The sequence below is a fragment of the Anthonomus grandis genome, chromosome 3, assembly GCF_022605725.1.
Source record: "Anthonomus grandis grandis chromosome 3, icAntGran1.3, whole genome shotgun sequence".
NCBI lineage: Eukaryota > Metazoa > Arthropoda > Insecta > Coleoptera > Curculionidae > Anthonomus > Anthonomus grandis.
In genome coordinates this window covers 20853955-20870444 of record NC_065548.1, presented here as the reverse complement: position 1 = coordinate 20870444, position 16490 = coordinate 20853955, and the positions used below count along the sequence as shown (strand labels likewise).

Below are 16490 nucleotides of genomic sequence, written 5' to 3'. Positions count from 1 at the left end.
TTCTACACCAAACGTCGATTTTTTGAGAATACTGACTTTTGCAGTTGGGATATTTCGCTACCCCTTATCGACAATTTTTATCAAATATTCGTAGTGAAAGTTCATTGGTAAGCATCGCAAGGTTTAAAGTAATTGTAATATTTGAATCTTCTTCTTGGGCCCACACACAATATTTCATACGTTGTATTTTGTTGGCCTCTTGTAATGCGTATTTGTGTTCAAGAAACATTCAAGTTGGAGGTTTTTGAAGTAATAAACGGATAGGTACATATACAAAATACTTCGGAGAACGTAGAAGTATCAAAGGTGGTACCTGCTGACACGTGTTTCACACATGTGATGCATCCTAATTTGCCTGGCTATCCACGGATGTACTTAAGAGCTTTACCAAAGCTAGTTACTAGATTAGCACTAGTAACATTTTGATAGAATCTATTTAGACAGCCTTTTCTTCATTTTGGATGAGTTGGTTAGTTGAACACCATTACTTCCTGGAGTCACAGTAATTTTCTACATTCTAAATCTAAAACTTTATTCGTCACTAGCAGCTACTCCCACAGAAGTATTATCGATAAACCACTAAAGGGTCGTCGGCAATAGGTAATGCTTAGTCATTAACAAATAGTAGGAATAATATAGGTGCAAATATGGATCCCTGTAGAGCACTTATGTTGGCATCATGAAGATTAAATTTAACTCTGATTAGGTTAACCAGTATTTTCTCTCTGGTAAAAAAAATACATTATTATTCATATACCATTTTAACTTTTCTTTGTTGTAGTTTGGATCTTCAATGAATGTCAAATTCAGGGTACTAAAGGCTCTGAAAAAGGTCACATGTCTGTTGTAGAGTACACTTTTTCAACAATCTTAGAAAATATATGTATTAATATATATAAAATAATTATATGTTCTTTTCAATAGCTTGGTGATCGCCTTTTTTAAGAACTTGATTATTTTAGCTATTTTTAATAAAGATGAGAATATGTTTTTGAAATTGGTATATAATGGTAATGTAGAAACAAGTAGTCGGACTGACATTGTCTTTGTTGTTCGTATAACACGACGTTTCGGTCGGTAAGTATCTCCGACCGTTATCAAGTGCAAATTAAAGCAATTTTCTATTCTGCAGGCTTATTTATATATGATTGATGGGATCAATGAGGCGTGAATTCTGATAATGCGTGAAGAGAGCGTCTACTAGAAGAAGTCTCCGTATGTTGGGAACATTTACACTGGGTTGGCTGAAGACGCCCTGGTTTTGCGTTATGTAGGCAATTTCCAGAAATTTCCTTTTTCGCCAGTGTGATTCCTTCCTTAGGATTTTTGTTTCAGACCAGTGAATGTTAATGCCGTTTGTCCAAGCATGTTCAGCAATGTCTGATCTGGCTACTTCTCCAGTGGTCGTCCATTTGCGATGTTCCTTGGTCCTAACTACCAAAGATCTTTTAGTTTCGCCAACGTATGAGTCCCTACACTCACAAAAGATCTGGTAGATGCAGTTTTTGGTGTCTGCTGTTGATTCTGGCTTTGTTTTGGAAACAGAACTTCTTATTATATTGCCAGATTTAAAGGCGGTTTTTAGATGAAACTTCTTATTAATTCGTCGTTTTTTCTCTGATGTACCTTTTACATAGGGGATTGCGAGAGGCCCAGTTGATTCATCCTCTTGCTTGGTTCTGGTTTCCTTCGCCATCGACCTCTGGATAAGTTTTTTGGGGTAGCCATTCTTCTGCAGATCTTTAGTAAGAAGTGCTACTTCCGCCTTAAAGTCTGCGTCGTTATTGCAGATGGTTACAGCTCGTTTATACAGAGACCTGATGATCCCAACTTTAGTCGAAGCTGAGTGATTGGAATCAAAGTGTAGGTGTATTGATCAGTATGTGTTGGTTTTCGATACACAGACGTTCTTATAATGCCATTTGAATTTCGGACAAGAATATCTAAGAAGAGCAGCGTCGAATTTTTTCTCCATCTCCATGGTGAATTTGATACTTGGCACCATGTTGTTCAGATGGTGTAAAAAGCCCTAAAGTTTGTCTTCCCCTTTACCCCAGATGATAAATGTATCATCAACGTATCGCAGCCATATCTTTGGCTTTTATCGTGAGATGCTGATTGCCTGTTCCTCAAACCATTCCATATACATGTTGGCTACCACCGAAGACAGCGATGATCCCATAGGCAGACCCTCATCCTGAGCGTAAAACCTATCTTTCACTTGAAAATAGGAATTTCGTAGGCAAACCTCCAAAAGTTCCATCACTCCTCCGAGCGGAAGCTTGGTTCGAGACGGAAGTGACGTGTCATTGCTCAGTTTATTCTGGATAATCGTCAGGGAATCTCCAATCGGGACATTGGTGTAAAGACTTTCCACGTCAAAGCTAACCATTCTATCCTCTGGTCCGATGTTGATAGGTCGAAGTAGATTCACAAAATGACTGGAGTTACGTCGAACGTATGAATTAGTATTCACTTGGAGTAGTTTGATTATTTCTAAAAGGAACCTAGAAAGTCCTGACGTTGCTGAATCCCTTGAGCTAGTAATGAGCCGCAGTGGTATCAATTCCTTGTGAGCCTTCGGTACTCCATAAAGATGTGGAGGCTAGGCATACTGTGATGTGGGGTAAATCTTGTACGGACGGCGCCTGTTAAGAAAAGTGTTCTGTATACTCTTCCTTTAATGGTCGCCGTTGAATCTTTTGATAACAACCTGTATTTTCCTTTCTGTAGAACCTCTTCGATTTTGGTCTCGTAGGTATTCACGTCCATTATATTCGCATCCACTGATTCGCGTAGAAAATTGATGTATTCTTCTTCTTTGGTCATCCTAATTTTTGCTTTTTCAAAGCCTCTGAATAGGTTGCTGGTTCCGGGTCCGTACCGGTTGTTCCATTTGTTTTTGAAAGTGGTAGACAAAAATTCGACGCTGCATTCTTAGATGTTCTTGTCAGGAATACAAATGGCATTATAAGAACGTCTGTGTATCGAAAACCCACACATCTTATTTTTAAGATTCTTTATTACTCCTATTTCTTTACCTCTCAGTTGGCTCCAAGAATATGAGTTGAGGTTGGAACGAGAATGTGGTTGGCGTAGATAGCAAAGGATTAGCAAAATGACTTTTGATTTGGCTACCGTAGGCAGTTTTTTTTTTATCAAATACTTCCTTTCCATCAATGGACAGACCAATTTTACCTTGTTTATTTTGCTGATTTTATCTTAAATTATACTCCAAATCTGTTTTCCTATGTTTTTGGTAACACAATTTTATTTTCATTTTGCATAATTTTATATCGGGTGAAAAATTCAGCATCTTCGGTTTTTACGTTTAGTTGATATGAACTAATGATAATAAGCCTCTCTTTGGCAATCCTTAATTAGTTTCAATATAAGAATCCTTTTTGATATTGAAAGGTGTTTTTCTTGAGACATGACTCGTCATAGTATGTCATAGTATTTGTATGAATCAATGGCCTTGTTTGCAACCTTAGTTATTCATGATTTTTATTAGTTTACGGCCTTTGTGTAACTGTAAGTTGCGCTTCATTCTCAGTTTCAGTCGATTCGATGCATATTTTTAGTTCTTGTAAGAGATCGTCTAAAAGATGTGGTTGTTTAAGAGTAAATATAACATAACGATTTTAAATATTTGTTGCCACATTATCGGTAAATGAGGATGATACACCTGTTGTTGTGATCGCTATTCTTCTTGGGCCGTCACAATAATTTATCATTTTAAAGGAATTTAGTAGGTCAGCAGGTATTTGGTTTTCTGATCTGTTGAATTTATTACTGAAGTCTATATTTAAATCTCCAGAAAAAACAATATTTGATGTATGTCTTAAGGCCTGCTGAACTAATTCACTTGACAACCTGAGAAATTCTTCTAAATTGCTGGAGGGTGGTCTGTAGATGATTGCAATGATTAACTTACAGTTTTTTTAAATTTACTTCTACAGCGCAGTACTCACAGTTGGAATAAGACAACGTTTTTTTATGTCAGTATAATAATTTTACCAATAATTAGATATTTGTTGATACAGGTAGTTTACCTGTGGATTTTTTCAGTAATATATATTACATTACATTACATCAACTCATAATTACTTTCAGAGGAGATATTGGGCTTCATGGCCAGAGATTTATTTGCGTATATTACGTAGTTTCCATAAATGTGAACTCTTTTGCAAAATGATATAGTTACCTTGGAAGAACCATTGCCATACTAGCATTGACAGAGATCCATGTTTTCGTGAGGCACAAGATCAACAGAACAACTCCTTGTTACATGTTGAATTCAGGTACAAATCGCTTTTGTTTTATGCTGAACTCTGAAATTATCCTGTAAGGCTAGATTTCTTGTTTTTATTTTTAAAGATGTTTTGGTGCCAACAAATCTGACTGGGACTGAGTATTATATTGTAATGCATTTTGCTCTAGTATAGGTAAGTTACCTGTCATTGTGGCTTATGCCACATCTGTCACAATAAAATGAAATAGTGTCAAAAATTAATCCCATTTTTATAGAAAGTAAGATCTAAATTACAATAAAATCTTATGAAAAGTTTAAATTAAAATTCATACCATTTATTAAATGTTTATAAGGATTTGAAATATTTAATTTTAATAATATTTATCCAATTTGATGTAAAGTAATAAAATAAGAACTACTTGGCTATTTCTTGACGTAGGTAATGTAACTATAGGCTCAGTAATTTTTTTGTTTTAAATTATCGTAATGTCCTTATTAACAAATGTATTTTTATGAACAGTTATTTCAAGATTCTATTAAAATTACAGTTTTTTCTTTTATTAAGAAATCATTAATGAAAAATTAGTTCTTACTTATTCAGATCTGACTAAGAAAGAGTATATGTCTTAGTGTAGTATTCCGAAAACTAAATAAAACATTAAAAAATTTTCCATATAGTAGACCTTTAATTATTTTACTCTTTAGAAAAAGTATGGTTGAAATTGGTTCATTACGTAAAAATGTGCACAGGTGTTTCTGATCATATGGGTCACGCTGTAAATGTAATTCTTATTTCGTAACAAGTCTTCAATTTCCTTTCCTATAATTTATTAAAAATAATAAAATTTTTATTCTTTAATTGTTTTTATGAATAATGAAAAATTAAACTCAATATCATTTTTAAACCTAGACCCTGACCAACTTACGATAGTCCTGATAATCTGTATCCTCGTAGGTGGACCTGGTGGAGTGGACCTGGTGCGCGTAACATTATTGTCGCCGACGGGTCAATTTCGGGACCCGTGGGACGTGGAGCTCGTGTCCGTGGTTACTTTTAAAGTTGGCGCCTGTTTGTAGTGGCATTTTGTTTGTTTTGGTCGCGATTCTTAAATGCCTAATTTAATTCCAACCCGCGACTTCACACCCGACAAGTAGTTCACTGCCAGTAGTGGGTCAACTTATTAAAATTCTTGACACCTACCACAAGTGTTTTTAGGTACATTGCTTTTCTTGTTAGTTGCTCGTAAGACCTTAAATCAATAGTTTATAGGTTTTACAAGTGAATAATTTGTATAAAAAGTACCAGACGTAAATGCAGGTTAAACTGTTAGGAGTGAATTTCAACACTAGCTTATATACTTTCTATTTTTTGCAAGTATAGTAGTTAGTCAGAAGTAGAAATGAAAAAAAAACAGATTAGTAAAGACGTCAATACACAAAATAATTTCAAAAGGAAAACCTGAATATTATAACAAAATATTTCTGGTTATATGCAGAAGACTTTTTGGATTTTATGAAAAAAATAGTCAGAGCTATACAAGCATTGGAAAATCAGGCAATACCTCAAGTGCTGCAGAGGAACAAGAAAATATCATGACTGCAAAATAAAGACGAAGCGCAAGAAAGACAGTTATTATCTCCAAAAAGAACGTACCATTCGATGACATTTTGACCAATATAGGTTAATTTTGTCTTTAAAAAAGATCAAATATTAGGAATCTAGATACATTCTAGATTCTTAATATTTGCCTCTGAAAAATATTAGGCTATCCTTTGCTAGTACACCAGGCTATAAAGGCTACCATAGAATCGTACGTCAGAGAAATTAGCAAAAGAAATATTAACCAAAAAACAAGGAATTTATTTAGAAAAAAAAATTTAATTTGCTGTCCTAAAAGGCAATTTGTAATAAGTTAGTGGTTACACACAAAATATCGACGATAGGTAAAGTAGAAAGAATAACTGTAAATCTACTAAAGTAAGCTTTTCTAAAATGACAATTTTTTTTACAAAATTTCTGGTTTTAATTTTAGCCAATAATAAGATTAAATAGACCAACTAATACTTAATCCACTAATAAGATTACATCAACCAACACTTATTCATGACCACTTAATTAAAACTTTGTATTCACTCAGTGGGGTTTCAAGCTGCTTTTGTCCCTGATGCCTGTGACTATAGCGCCTTATAGCACTGTTATGTATATGTTTCTTAAATACTAGATTATTTTATTAGATAAAACATATATTATTATAAGTTATTCTAACCGTTTAAAAATACATATTTTTTATTATAATACACATTTCTCAATATTTCTGTGAAGGTTTGAATGATAAGAATTTTGTTGAGATATTCTGAAAATGCTTCAGCTAAATATTTCTAAAATAAATAAATTAATTATTAATTTACGGAAAAATATTAAATATTATACTTCAATTAATGATGATATTGGACAAACATAATAAAAAGAAATAATTTTCATGAAATTTAAATATAAATTATAAAGGGTGTCCCAATAGAAACGTACATTTTGAATTGCGCGCCATTTTTTTTATCGCAGTAGGTCAAAAAATATCGAAAGAAGAATGTAAACAGTTCGCCCTTAGTAGCCAGGGAATGATATACGATTGAACAACAAATTATTATTGCTAACAATACCAACCTATACGATTACGAGATTTATGCTATTAGTGTAAAAAAACTTTGGTAATAAAAAAAAATATTTTCGTTTCATTTCTAAAAATTTGAATTACAAAAGATTGGCTTTTAATGTCTAGTAAAATATGTGTATAAGTTAAGATGAAGCTAAGAAAAATAAAATATAGTTTGTTAACATGTATTATCATTACATGTTAACAAACTTAAATATTATATGGTTTATGAAAATGCCATAATAGTGCATTAAAAAAAAAACTAATATATTATATTATAAAATTAAAACTATTTTTAGGAATTATTGGTGCCTGTTTAGCTTTAGCACGTTAAACTTATTTGAAAAACAGAAATATAGGATTTAGATTTTTACTAAAAATATGCTTAAGCAGTAATGTTATAGATAAAAAAGTATATGTTAAATAATAAAATTAAGCAGAAATTAAGTTATTATAAGTTTTATTCAGGCAAATATCATATATACAAAATTATATTAACAAGAAAAATATACTCAGTTTTAACTTAAGTAGTAAATAATTATGTTACAATTTATAAATTACGTTAGTTCTTTCGTTCAATCAGTAGATGATTATCCAAAGAAGTAGTTGTAATGGTTTTTCTAATAGGATCTTACTTGTAAGGATTATTATATGTAAATTATTTCTTGCGACCTCAGTTTGGAGATGTTCACATTGGTCAAACGTTTAAATATCAATAAGCTGCAATTTCTGAACATAAATAATCAGTCTCAATGTTTCAAAATTTAATTTATATCGTTTGCAAATAAGTACAAAAAAAACATCTTTCTTTTAAACCCCTTTTAAACATATATCGGCAGTATATATGTTTAAAATAAATATGTATGCCCCCTAAGAGAGCATTTGCCGATAAGTATTTATAACAAAAGTAAATTTATTTTCAATAAATAAATATAAGCAGGTTGATGATTTCTCAACTAATTTTGGAACACCCTATAAAGCATAAGATCCTACACTATATGATTCTCCAGGTATATTTATTCTAACAATATAGCTTATCAATGTTTTGTCTTTTTTGGATTTTGGTTTTTAGATGACCCCATAACATAAAACCAGAGGGGTAACATCGGGAGATCTAGCAGGTCATTCTACGGTACCTCTCCGGCTAATCCATCATCCAGGAAATACGTCGCTAAAAAAATGATGAACGGTAGCAGCATAATGTGGTACTGCCCCTTCTTCTTGAAATATCAGATCATTTTCTAGAAGGTTATCATCTTGTTCAAGTAACTTACATAACTAATCATTTATTAGGTTTTTGAGGTTACTGCGTATGTGTTTCTCGAAATAAATGATTGGCGTCACTCCAATGTCGACAGTTATATCTATTGACTTCACCATGTAAATAAAAGGATTCATCTGAGAAACAGACATTGTACATCAAATTTCTCTCTTGATTTAACCTATCACTAAAGTATTGACAAAATTGTATACGACGATCAAAGACATCTTCAGTTAGCTCATTACTCTCGTACTAGTTTGATTTTGTAGGCATGATATTTGTGTAATTTTAAGATTTTCGGAACGGTATTTTTAGACACGCCAGATGCGGTAGCAATTTTTAGAGATGATATATTAGGTTCCATCTCAACCTAACCCAACACTACCATGGCAATTACTACCACTTCATTTCTCACTGCATGCTGAACTTCGTTTCTTCTGTTTTGTACTGACCCTGTTTCTTGAAACTTCCTCATCAAATCCATTACATAGGGGTGATGTACCCTTTTATCCGGATGATTATCATTGAAACTACGTGCTGCTGTTCTAGCAGACTTATTTTGAGACTCCCCAACTCAACTCTTTCTTGCAGCTTATAAGCCATTGTTATCAATATCGCCAGAACTCGATCAAACAAATACTTCGTGCTACTGTTATAACTGCTCACTTCAACAAAACGCCGATACTAAAATAAAAATAACTAAACCAACAAAAGCGTCGAAATATGCAGGTATTTACTACATATTTTGACAGTTTTGTCAAAATAACTTGAATTTTCAGAATGTTTTTTTGTTCCTTATTAAAGATATTACCTAGATCATTACGAAAAAAAAGAAAATGTATGCAGGCAACAAAATTCTAAGATTTAATCTTTTCAAGAATACCAGCCACGTTTATTCATATTTCTTGAGAACGAATTGATAAGATAAAAAAGTAAAAATAGGGCTATGTTAAGAATAAAATTACTTTTAATTCAATATATCAGTCGATCCCTATTCCATTTAAAAAAATTGAGATGGGGACTTTGGAGGGTGATGGGATGAAGTCAGAGAATTGCAATTTCTATCAATAAATGTCCCCCTCAATATTAAATTTGATGTGTTCGGCCGTTTTTGGCTACAAAACTTATTTTTCAAGATTTTCAGGGTGAATTATTTTGCTTTGAACGCCCTGTATAATTTTATTTGTGTTTTTATGTATTTTTTAGAGTCTTGAAGATAATCTCCTAGATATCTAAACTGAAATACATAAATGCATCGTCTGAGGTAGCTTTTCTAATGTATATCAAAAAAAATTAGAGGCACTCTTATATTGCTAGTATTAGATAAGTTAAAACCTAAGTATCTGTAAATAAATGACTAGCTTTACTATAAAGGCCTAAATCATTAAAATAAATCGCTCTATCTCGTATAGGTCAGTGAACCCTCAATAACTCTAAAGTTAAAAAATTTTTCATCAAAAAAAACCGCAACACACACTATTTTTCTTCAACCAAGCCTAAAAAAATGCTAAATTTCTAAAATTAACCCCTGCAACCCCTTAATTTGAACAATTAAAGAAACATATGGTTTTAAAAGTAACCGTTACCTGATACAAACATATGCCACCCAACTTGCTGGATAAATTTAAATTAAAGTTTATAGTGTGAAGATGGATAAAGCAAGTATTTTAAGTAGTTTTTTTATAAAAAAATACTGCTTAAAAGCGAATATTATTTTAACATAGTTGTAGATGTTGTAAACGTGATGTAAAAGCATAAAAATTTAAGAGATTTGTTAAAATTGGGTAAACAGTTTTCTTATGACAAATAATAGTTTTTTCTCCCTAATTATTATGCCTAAAGCGACAACGTCGCACAAAATCGGCACGCGCCATAACACCCCTTAAGCACGAACTTAGCGCGCGCCCCGGTATAACCTGTTCGCGGCGCCAGCGCCTCTCGCGTGACGTCACCACCATCATAAAGTGGTAGGGACAGAGGGGAGGTGCTGATCTGTAAGCGGCTGTACCATTGGCTGGCCAAATATGGCACAGCCGGTTCATTCATAAAAGTGGTTGAACGCGCCGCGCCGTGTAGTCGCCCAGAGACTTCTTTACAGTGTGGAGGTCACACGGAACGCAGTCAGTCCTATTTTTATCACGATCAGGAATAGAGAACTTTCATTAGATAACTAATTTCGCGCGCTTTTAACCGCGTAATTCGTGCCATATTTTCAAAAACCTTCGCGTCCGGTCAACAATGAGTGCTCCCGTTTTAAGACCCATACTGAACATTCGTCATTTTGATGATCTCTCCAAAAGTCCTCTATATAATTGAAACTGTTAAGTGCTATAGTTAAAGGTGAACAAACTTTTATATATTGTGGAGCCGAAAGAGCTAAAACCGAGTGACAAAATGATAATGGACACTTTGGACACCCTGTCCGTCCACCAGCACCATCACCACCATCCCCATGTGTCGTCTGCTTTCTTATTGACAGAAACAGCCGCGGCGGCCGCTCATCACTTTAACGTGTTGAGTTTCGATACTTGTCTTTACAAGGGTAACTCGGGGGTGAGCTCGGAAGGTAGTCCGACACCGGCCTCGGTGTGCGCCTCTGAGGGGGAAACTATCGGTTGCGAGGGTGCGCCCGGTGATTTAAATACTCCGGTCACCACCGCAGGAGACGCGCCCAGTTTTTTTGGACCCAGTACGGTGGTTGAACCACCACCAATTACAGGTTAGTCCTTACCGTTACCCGGAAATATTTGTAATATGCATAACCCTTTAGATTATGAGGCACATCTTAATAACAAAAGTTTTATTGACCCTTGACCTTAAGATCGCATATATACAGTTTAAGCAAATGTTCGAAAGTATTTATTTAAATAAACTGGAGGGATTACTTGGGGAATTTTACGGCCCTTATTATGAATGAAACCTGTGGGGAAAAGATACGCTCATCTGGCTACGATCGATATCTTTATAGACGTCATTGGGCTAGGTCAACCTTTATTCCTGGAAATCAATTTTATTTATCTAGCCAGGGTGGAGTTTTCATTTTCAGTCCAAAACATGTAGCTTTACCTTGTTTCGTGTTAAGCTTTTTATTAATTAAATTATTGAATAATATTATAATGATGTAATAATAATTTTAAAAAAATAAGATGGTTTTACGTATTTTTTGGGCAAACCTTTTAATGCTACAAAATGCAAAATATTTATTTTCATTAAAAAGTAAAGTAGAATAAAACAAAAGGATAATCTTCAACTTAATAAACCATAAATGGGATGTTTTTAATTCAGCACTCAACATAGAAATTACATTTTAAAAATTGAATGATTCCGAAGATATTCAGAAATTATAAAAAATCTTATTTTATTTTTAAAGATTTTATTTTTTTTAAAGATTTTATATTTTTCTGAGCTTATTTCTTATCCGATTCAAATAGTTTGCAGTTTTGCATTGCCACTACTTTCCTGGTACATGATGGTGTTTTTAGATTTTTAATACGACGTTTCGTATTTTGCCAACCGTCATCAACTTTGTTTTTCCTTAAAAGCACCCTACTGGATTTTTGAATTTTATAAATTTATGCAAAATTACCTTGTCACCAATGTATTGCATGTAATATTTATTTATTTATTTATTTATTATTTTTAAAAACCTCAATTTTTGGAAAAAAACTAAATTGGCCGTAATAAGTGACCAGTATTTTACTAATAATTTAAGTAATTATGGTTTTTACGAATGAAGAAAACCAAGATACGATTAAAATTTATTATAAATACGATAAAAATATATCAGAAATGCATTTGTTAATCCGAAGCAACAGCAGCTGCACTACACTTTATTTAAAACTTTGGATAAAAATCCTGGTATGCTTGGTTCTTTTAATAAGCTTAGAAGTAAATATGGAGATAGATAGGATGAAGAAATTGTAGTTAAATATAAATCCAGAGAAATCTACAGGGCAAATTTCTCAGAATACTATTGCCTCTCATACAAGTATTTGGAGACAACTTAAAAAAAATAGATTTAAGCTATTTAAAATTCATTTACCTCAACCTGGTGACGCTAAAAGACGTGTGTTTTTCATAGAGACGTGCTGATTAAAGTATTTGCAACTATGGCATTTTGAACAGAAATAATAAATGCATTTGGAGCAAAAATAATCCCCTACAATTTCGAGAAACTCAGACACAAGTACGATTTATCCTAAATGTTTGGCAGGTATTTATTAAAATTGAGTTCCGGTTTCTTATTTAAATAATGGAACTCTTAATGGAGATTTTTATTACCAGTTTTTAAGACCCAATTTTAAAGACTAGTTTTGTAACATAATTTCTTTTGCAAATTAGTACACAGTTTGGTTTCATTATGATGGTATTTCCCTATATAATAAAGGACAAGTTTGAATTTATCTTTTAGAAAGGTTTGGTGACAAGTGGATTGGAAATAATGGTTCATTAAAATGGCCAGCAAGGTCTCCTTATTTGAATGTTTTAGATACATTTTTATGTCGAACACTAAAAAATCGAGTTTATGAGAGGGGGTAATTTCAAAATATCGAGAAGAGGCGGTAAACTACTATTAGAGAGTTTAACAGATCAATAATGCGATTATGTCTTAGTATACAAAAAATACAAAATAAGATTATCAATAAAGTTTCCTTTTTTTTTCAGTAAATAGAATAAGTTAATCTGTTTTGAAATATGTCTAGATATTTAAAAAATAATGAGAGTGTAACCCTAAGGTAATGTATGTGCACTACTGCGGTATTGCATTGCTAGTATTTTTATATATTTTGTATACACAAATTTATTTTTTCTATTATGAAGGAAATTTTTCAAAGATTTTAAAATTGCAAAGATCTAGACATGCAAAGGTATTTCGCCGTCTTAAATAGCTTCCTCAGACCTAAATGAAAATACAGTTTTAACTTAAATACATTAGAAAGTATAGAAACAAGAATTACCTATTTAAAATATATCATAGGGACAGAAAATTAAGATGTGCACAGTATTACACACAACAAGTACTTTACTGTGGTTAACTTTAGAGAATTTGTTTAGAAAAAATGTAAATAAAGCAAATAGATGCAACATTAAATAAGAAAAATCTGTTGTTCTACCAAAGGCCAGAACCCAACACCTGTCGGGTAATCAAGTTTGATAAAAAATCAGCAATATCAGGTGAACATGAAGAATCAAAATTACTAGTTGATATTGTTGAAAATCAAACCCCGTTCAAAAATTTTTAACCTGCAAGTTATTCAAAAAACTAATAATTTGACTATGAACTATTGTTTTGTTAATGATTCTTTTAGAATTTGATTTTTTTTAATTGATGTTAATAAATATTTTTCGATTTTTATCTAGTTAAGCCAACTCTATGTCACTAAATAGCTGTTGAGTTACTGGACATCCAGTAATCACTTTAATAAGCGAAAGTCAAATAATAGTTTCCTTTAAATGTATTTTCCAAGATCACACTTCATATAAAATCACTACAGGCAAAAGTCATTAGGTCTGGTAACCTCGATGGCCAATTTTATAATTCTTTAGCTATTACACTTTAAACATATGTTCCTCCTTTCTTATTATTTCTTTTATGTACCAAATACTAAAGCCACAACCTAAATAGAAATCAATACGTTGGTCCTATGGGTTAAAAGATCTATTAACTCTGGCGGTTTCATGCTCAACTGAACACCGTAATTGAATGACTTTACCTATATTTGTATGCTCAATTAAGCGTGTTCCGATGTTTAATTTTGTAACTTAAGGCCTTGTTTATTTTGCTTTAGGATAGGCCCAAGCGCACGAATGGGTAAGGTTAGTTGTAAGCTGTGATAGACTTTTCTTATTAAAAGAAACCGTTCAAGTTACAATACAAATAGTACTGAAAAAACTTACGGTTTTTAATTCGGTAATTTATGATTTTATATCATTGGCTTATTTGCATGCTGTCAATTCTTAGATTAAGCTACCACAGCGGTTGGATGAATACTACGATTTACATTAACAGAAGTAAAAACCATTAAATATGTTTTATAGCCAACTAGACTTATGGTCCAGTCAAAATAAGGATAATAAATCAAGTGTCGGGCGCCAAGAAATTTAAATTTAAATTAAAACAACTTGTGCAAATATTCGCGTCACTATATAAGTATAATAATTTGGACCGCAAGTTTTAGATCGGACCGATATCAAGTTTCCCAATTTGTTGTTTGCTCAGCAAACTGACACCTTTAAAAAAAAACAAGTTTTATATAGATTATACCATGCTACGTCAGTAATCAGTGCATTTATCAAAGCCAATAGTCTATAACGTTCTAGTATGGGGACAAAATTAGGAGATATATGTAATTGACAAGGAAATCGTTACTTGCCAGAATAATGGCTTCATGAATATAGAGAGCAAGATTCAGTGATAATGATTTATGGTGACACACGGAAATGAAGTGTGAGAGCCAATCCAGTTTATATTACATATAGGCAAAGATAGTTAAATTCATAACTGTCCAATAAGGTTAAAGAATAACACAAAAAGTTTTATTTGTCAAGATAAGAAAAACTGTTTTATTTTAAAGGCATTTAACCTCAAAAATATAAAAATTTTAGCAAAATGTTAAAGTAACCAGATTATACTTTTATTTTTAGGCCTATTTAGCTTTTGAAGCTAATAACCTGAAAATGTTTGCATAATTTAAATGAAATTAGATATCCGTTTTCTATAACAGCAATAGAATAATTATTATTTAAATTAGCTCTAAAACAAAATATAAGTATAATATAAGTATATATAGCTAACAAAATATAAGTAAATCGGCTTGTGTACATTATCCAGAGACCTAAATACCAGAAAAAACACACTTTTAAGAATTTCAAGCAAATCATATTAAATGTCCAGACAAAACAGAACGGCCTGCTGATCAGTGCGACGGTGTTCTAATTTTAACCGGCCATAAGTTACGTAGTATTTTCGTTCTTGGCAGCAGGCCGCTGATCTGACACTAAGTGCGAGATATTTTTAAACTTGGGCCAAATTACTTGAGCCTATCGTGTGCACCTGTTCCTAGTGCCGTTAGGTTAAATAGCTCGATTTGCACTTAAGATTATAAAGGAATGTGAGGTAATATTCAGCTTTTTTAGGTCAACTTTGAGGGTTAATATGTGTTTACAATTCAACAAAAAGTTAGAGGGCTCTAAATAACACTGTTTCCTTCTAGGCATAACTTAAATGGGTAATGCTAATACTTTATTTATTTTAATACATTTTAGTTAGTTCCATTAGCAAAATCGAATAATATGTTATGCTAGTTTTAGTTTATTCTATTAATAAATTCAAATTATTATTGATCTACATAAATCCAAAACTTAATGACTGGGATGCACTTGGCAATGAAACTATTTATTATCTGCACTGCGTCTCATGCAATGCGCACTGTGCTCGAATGACGTAACGCAAACCCAAGTATGCATAAATTCCCCACACAATACGTAAAAGAACCCATACCCCTATAACAACTGGAATATCCTCAAACTATCGATCGGCAAGCAACAGGACGGATTATGACCTTGCTAACCCTGAAATTGCTGCAGCAACAGAGCAGCGAGCAGCCCCCTTTAGAGTTCCATTCATCTCTTTAGAATCGTTCATTCATGGTTTTGTTACTATATGCAACATGGCGGCGCCTCCCTGTCGGAGTTCACCGTGTAAATGTCAAGTATAATGTTTAAAGGCTGCCTGGAAATTACAAAAATCGATGCTGAACGAGAGAAAAGGGCGGAAGATGATAAACGGTGTTTATCATGATAAAAATATAAGGGCTGCAATAAGTTTTATAATATTCTTAAAAAAATAACCGGTAATATAATCGACAAAAATCATTGAAACGATTATCTTTAAGGAAATTAAAGAATTTTATTACCTATTACGATAAGTATTATGTATACACACGGTTAATTAAAAAACAATTAAACTTTTAGCAACTTGAGATCCCTAAATCAAAATCAGTACTGCATCTGGATCGTATCACTTGAAGTTAATAAGAAACTAATCGGCCAATATCCAGGAAAATCAAAAATGCATCATATTCCAAGCAATTAAACATTATACGATACCTACGCGTTGGCTTGTGCACAAAGCAAACATAATTTTATGTGGGCGACCCTACAATATGCTTGTCCTAGGTCTTGATAGTAAACTCATATTTTGACTGAATGGAACTTCGATTCATTCAAGCACGGCATTCAATTTTCTAAATGTTTTGATAGTTGGTACATCTTCATTGATAACAACGCTTCGTATTTTGATCTAGTAGTTAAGAACTAAATA

General features: G+C 32.6%; 1 protein-coding gene and 1 long non-coding RNA gene across 3 annotated transcripts in view; one reads left to right on the top strand and one right to left on the bottom strand.

Moving 5' to 3' along the window:
* Positions 1 to 15009, bottom strand: part of LOC126733840 (uncharacterized) — a 67187-nt gene extending 52178 nt beyond the window's left edge. The window contains exon 1 of the long non-coding RNA XR_007659883.1: positions 14066 to 15009. This is a non-coding gene — a long non-coding RNA (uncharacterized LOC126733840). The remainder of the gene's footprint in view (positions 1 to 14065) is intronic.
* The window catches only part of LOC126733838 (early growth response protein 1-B-like), a 78917-nt gene that overhangs the window by 51716 nt on the left and 10711 nt on the right, over positions 1 to 16490 (top strand). The window contains exon 1 of one of the 2 annotated variants that reach the window (XM_050437252.1): positions 10228 to 10886. The exons of the other annotated variant lie outside the window; for it this stretch is intronic. Within the exon in view, the coding sequence (XP_050293209.1) occupies positions 10562 to 10886 (325 nt within the window). The 5' untranslated portion in view covers positions 10228 to 10561. Of the gene's footprint in view, positions 1 to 10227; positions 10887 to 16490 lie in introns of those variants that run through there. 2 annotated transcript variants of the gene reach the window in all.